Source organism: Gossypium hirsutum, chromosome A05 (assembly GCF_007990345.1).
Source record: "Gossypium hirsutum isolate 1008001.06 chromosome A05, Gossypium_hirsutum_v2.1, whole genome shotgun sequence".
Lineage (NCBI taxonomy): Eukaryota > Viridiplantae > Streptophyta > Magnoliopsida > Malvales > Malvaceae > Gossypium > Gossypium hirsutum.
Window position 1 is genome coordinate 104061359 of NC_053428.1, and position 5960 is coordinate 104067318.

At 32.9% G+C, this 5960-nt stretch overlaps 1 protein-coding gene across 1 annotated transcript; it reads right to left on the reverse strand.

Annotated features, from left to right (window-relative positions):
* Positions 1 to 3843: 3843 nt before the first annotated feature.
* Positions 3844 to 5181, reverse strand: LOC107961439 (senescence-specific cysteine protease SAG39). The gene is made up of 2 exons (XM_016897573.2): positions 4728 to 5181; positions 3844 to 4613 (listed from the first exon to the last, which is right to left on the reverse strand). Exons 1-2 carry the CDS (start codon positions 5164 to 5166, stop codon positions 4024 to 4026), a joined length of 1029 nt encoding a protein of 342 aa, XP_016753062.2. The 5' UTR covers positions 5167 to 5181; the 3' UTR covers positions 3844 to 4023.
* Positions 5182 to 5960: the final 779 nt, after the last annotated feature.

The window sequence follows — 5960 nt, forward strand, 5'->3', positions numbered from 1 at the left end:
AATGATGATATTTTATGTTATTTTATTATTTATCATCTTTTCATTCATCTTTAATTAATTTTCCATGGATGACTAAGCATACTTATCTACTAACTCCTCTTAATGGTAATTTACCATATAAGGACCTCTAATTTTGAATTCCATAGCTATTTGATACTTATAGCTACTAGAACTCAACTTTTTCATTTCATGCAATTTGGTCCTTTTATCAATTAAACATGTAATCGGTAAAATTTTCTTAACAAAATTTTCATACGATATTCCTATCGTAATGCAGACCATGCAATAATATTAAAATAATTTTTCTTACGGGCTCAGATTTGTGGTCCTGAAATCACTGTTCTGATTTTACTGAAAACGGGCTATTACTGTTTCTCTTATTTCAGTGGTAAAAATGCTAAGTGGATGATGATGGTGTTCATTTTTATATTTTTAATTACTTTATTTAATTTAATTTCAACTAAAAATCTCCCCCAACCGTCCAATGTACTTAATTATGGTCATATTACATCATAAACCCCTACAAATTTATTGATTGAGCCATTTAATTAATAAAATTCAATAGTGATTAAGTTTTTGCGTCTTTTACGATTTAGTCCTTTTCATTTAATTAACTATATAAATGTTAAAATTTCTGGATCAAACTTCAATATACCTATTTAGTAACGTCGTAATTATTTTTAAATATTTACGGGCTCGGTTCACAGAAATGATGTCTCGATACCTTATTTTCCAAAACTACTTGACTTTAGAGACAACCACTTCTACTTGACTAATCGTTCATTTAGCAAAAATTACTAGATAAAAATTCAATATAATACTATATTTGACTCATAAATATTAAATAACAATATTTATGGACTCACTCGTTGGAATTGTGATTTCAAAATCACTATTTTTGGTACCACTGAAAAACGAGCTGTTACACACAACATCATACTAGAACCGCCCTTTTGACATTATCAAATCAAATTATCTTCCAAGGAGTTCAAATGTAATATAAGCATGGAGTATAAAATTGAAAACTTAAGAAAGCATTTTCGAAAAAAAATCGAAATCAAGTTTAAATAAGCATTATCATCAACCACCATCAACAACTTAGCATGAGCCAAAGCTCATTTACTGCTAATCTTCTCCCCCTTTTGGGAAAAAATGCCAAAGAGTTTCCTCCTGTGAAATTGACTTCAAAATAAAGAACTCCCCCTAGGAGAATTCATCACAAAATATCATGTTTAAAAACTCCTCCTATTAGCTTGGGCTATAAACATGTATGTTTATTCGTCAATTAGTCAACGAAACATCTCAAATCACAAAGGATACATAAAGAATGATCAATGAAAGTGCACAACCAAGGAATAAGATATTAAATCTGAAACAAATTCCAACCAAATAGCACCGTTGTAAAAATAACAAACTAAACCCGCACCATGATCACCAACACGGGGCATCAAGAAAAAGAAAATATGCATTCTTTGAAAACCAAATCAACAATGTAAAATGCCGTAGCCATCAGTCACCTTCTCATCTAAAATTTAAACATTTGCTGCTAGTTATCCTTCCCTTACCAAGTTGTCTTCTCCAAGTTGCAAATCAACTCAACAAACTTTACCTTTTTGACAACCAAATCAACATTGATTGAATTTAATTATGCCATTAAGAGATCTAAAAATCTATGTGTTTTTGTGTAGCTACAACACAGTGAGTTGAGATTGTCCCATCTAATGTTATAACAAGGTGTCGCGATCATCCCTCAATTTGATTCCATTTCATTGATTCTATTTGCCTTTTTCTTCCCAAAACTTTTCCCTTGGCAAAAACAGAGAGGGGATGCTGCTAGTATGATTTGCCATACGGTAATATTTTAGCCCAAATATATGGGAAAAATTAAGTCGACTCAACTTAGAGTAATTTAGATATTTAATTTAATATTAAATTAAATCATTCTTTTTCATTTATTTGATTACTTGATGGACATACTAGAACAAAAATTGATTATATATAAATTGATCATCCTTCTAATCTATTAAAGTTACACATAATATTTATAGTATGAAATTAACACCATCTCCAAGTAACTAAAGAGATAAACAAACATTTAAAATAAAAGAATTATCCACAAAAAATCTCTATTTTAACTTTCGAAGCAAAGCCTTAAATTCCAAGCAAATTCAAATCAACGTTGGCTCCGAGTAATACTAAGTCAAAGACTTTAAAAAATAAGGATAAAATTTGTTGTCCATTAAAAAAATAGTTCATCTCTCTTCAAATTCTATTAAAGGATAAAAATAAATAACCTGCATAAATAGAATCAAATGGAGCACAATACAATGATCATTTGTTGATTCGATTCGTAATAATAATATACAAGTCACAAGTGCCAACCAAAACTCTACACTTTCTCTATTCCAACTTCTTGCTCCATGTAATGTTCTAACATGGCATGTAGCTGCTAAAACACATATAGTTAAAGTTCTAACAATCTCTCTCTTTGACATTTTGAAAAAAAAAACACATTTTTGATAATTAAAGTCCCAACATCATTAATGTTGTAACTTATGTGGTAGTGCATATTTATTTCATAAAAAATTCAAATAATAATAATTTAAAATTTGATGATTTTTTAAAAAAAAAAGGGTTCCTAATTTTTTCTGAAAAATTATCCTCGTTAGCAATGAAGTATATGTAGGCTCCTATGTAGGTTACCATATCAATACCATTAAAATTTTAACAGTTTGGTGAGTTTTTCAATAAAAAAATGAGTAATTTGAATAAAATTTGAAAGTTGAGGGCCAAAGTGGTCTTCAAAAAATTAGGGTCAATGTTACAAAATGAGTAAATATTAAGAACTAAATTTGTTATTATGTCTATTTAAAATAATAGCTTACGTTTAATTGCTATCATCAATTTTGTAGTGCAAAAAAAAAATTGTTGCTAGTGTTGTCAATTATACCATTAGTTGCGACTCACTCTGCAACTAGATGTAGTGTAACTTATCTATTTTATTGGCATATTTTGACTTGATTATCTTGATTATCTTCATGCATCTTTCTAAGGATATTAAACATAATTTTTTGAGATTACGATTGACGAAGAAAATTGGTAAAGCCAGATTATTTTAAAGGAGTCCTAGTATAATTAAAATTTTTTTTTTGTGAAGAAATACCACATCGAAGAAGTTAAAGTGAAGAAGATATCTTATTGGGGTCCGATTTCAATGTTTCAAGGCAATCATACTAACTCAATTATAAAAGTTGAATAATGCCTACAAATTGGGGACTTAGTTATTGTTTTATGTATAACAGATAGAGAGCACTAATCTGTTCGTGAAAGGAACTTATTTTTGTTAATAAAATCACTTTAGAAAATAGTATTTTTATGCATATCAGAAGCTTTTTCTTAAAATTGAGCCCTTATGATATATATAATAAACTACAACCAAAATTATATTTTTGCTTTGTGCGAAGGCAATCTAATAAGTGCATAGAATGAAAAATTTGTTTTACTTTCAGTAGGAAATTTAAATCTCTATATAGACCGGTAACTATGAATATTCTTGTGAAAATTGAATTTATTCTTAAAATAAATTGTCACTATTTTTCGATAGAATACCGATGCTCAAAAAGTGTATGTCAGCAGGTTAACTCATAATTCCTATTTATAGTGAAATAGTACAAGATTTTTGTTTGAATAATGTCTAATTAAATAATAATATTTTAATAGAAAATACAAGTTCTACTTAAAGTAGAACTAAGGGGGCAACGTCATGCCCTAGTATACACTAGGGTTTATTGTCTCTTGTATTTCATTTCATATAATCATTTGAAAGAGACATTGGGGTTCTCCTAAATATGTATGTGCCTTGTTTACATTGTTCATATGGAGTAGCATATGTATATATAGACAATGGGGTATGCCACTCAAAGTGTTAGTTTATATTGTTCATACTACATTCACGTAGAGTAGCATGTATAAAATTCATAATATAAGAATATATAGAAAAGGCAACTATGGTTTAAGTTATGTTTATGCAGTAGGGTAGGATGCTTGCATTGCAATGCCACAAAGGCCTTCCTTTGCATCCACATCTCTTTGCATCCTAATGTAGCCTTCTTCACCCCAGCTACTGCCCCAAGAGTTCTTCACCAACCAATACTTAGTCCCACCATCCTCTCCATATCCAACAGCCGTCACTCCGTGGTCCAGAGCGGTGCCACAACTTCCCGTAAACACACCACCCGAGTAGAACTGGAAGTCGATGCCCCCGGCATCGATGGCAACAGAAACAGGTTGGTTGGCAACGGCCTTCTGCAATGCATCTTCACTATTGGAAGGCACATCTTCAAACCCATTTATCTTAGCCGCATGGTTGGCTTCTTCGTTGGTATTGCATGTGCCATCAACTCCCTTGTAGGGGTAAATGGATTCGGTTGTTAGGCCTTTGTTCTTCTCGATGAATTGGAATGCATCGTCCATTAGACCACCTTCGCAGCCTTGATCCTCACCCTTGGTGTCACAGTCCACCAGTTCCTGCTCGGACAACGAAATTAACTTTCCTGTTGTCAATTTAGTAACCCCTTCCATGGCTGCCACGGCCGAGAACGCCCAACAGCATCCTATATTTCAGCATCACATGATCGAGACACACATATTTAGAACACAACACATACAAAGAAGAAAGCATAGTAATATTTTAGTAATGTTTCTCAGAACAAGAAATTAGAGCAGACCGCATTGGCCTTGGTCCTTGATAGGTGTAACAGCTCCTTTCTTTCTCCAATCCACGGTAGAAGGCAATGCGGTGGCGTTCTCGTATTTGAAAGTGGTAGCCGTGTTGGAACACATATGGCCCTTGAACCCATTTCGAGAAGCAGTGAACTCTTGGTTGGTTAGATCTGCAAATTGGTTCACACCGAGCTTGTACGGCTTGTTGTTGGCAGCATTGAAAGAGTCTATGCGTGCCACATTTTGTTTGAAAATCTGGAAACGCTTTTGCCTCTCGTTGTTGTCCTTGTAAACTCGTCCGAATTGGACCATCCATTGTTGATGCCTCTCGTACATGGATGCATCTTCCAGAGCAGTGCGGGATGTGGCTTCACATACACCCAATATGAAGATTAGTAAGGCCAAACAAGTGAAATGATGATGCACCTGGTTTTTGGAAGCCATGGTGGAAGAAGAGTTTGCGATGAAATAGAAAAATGAAGAGGCACACCAAAGGTGATGAACTCCTAGACATATATATATAAAGTTCTGCATCTATTCTTGGCTATCTGCTGCGTGATGAAGACCCAATATGAGAATTGTTTTCATAAATTAAAATGAACCAGCTTTTAATTTGATCAGAAAGACTTATAGTTCATCGTATTATTAATAAATTGGAAAAATGGGAAGGCACGCTAATTGTGAGGAATTATCTATTCTTGGTGTCACTATCAAATAAAGAGCCAAAGACCAATTTTTTTCAACTAGGCAATGGACACCCTTTCTTATGAATTGAAATAAATTAGCTTTTTCGGTTTTTCTAACAATGTTACTTACACATCCGTAGATATAACAGAAACCTATGCTTCCATACCTCTAATGCATGTGCTTATAATTTAATTAATTGAAGTCTTAAATGATTTGGGAAATGAAAGGGACTTAGGCGAGGAAGGACATTGGAGAAGAGGGAGTGTACTAAATAGCCATGGATTGCGTAATGATATAGTGTCCATTTGGAGATAAAAAGGGAGGTCCAAGTGCGTGAAGGATGAGAATAGAAAGACCAAGTACTTCGTAGCTAGAGCTAGAAATAACTGTATCCATAGGCTTAGAATTAACGTTGTTAGGTGAAGGATATGAAAAGCTTGAAAACGCTTAAAAGTGTTGGGTGCAATGATAAATTATTTTGCACTCGTTGCGAGTATTTAATTTTGGTTTTGAAAATACATTATTGAAAAGAAAACTATAAATCTCAAAAT

Coding starts and splice junctions, on each gene's coding strand:
- LOC107961439 (XM_016897573.2), bottom strand. CDS start 5,166: ATGGCTTCCAAAAACCAGGTGCATCATCATTTCACTTGTTTGGCCTTA. Junction 4,614..4,727: donor CAAGGACCAAGGCCAATGCG/GTCTGCTCTAAT, acceptor GCTGAAATATAG/GATGCTGTTGGGCGTTCTCG.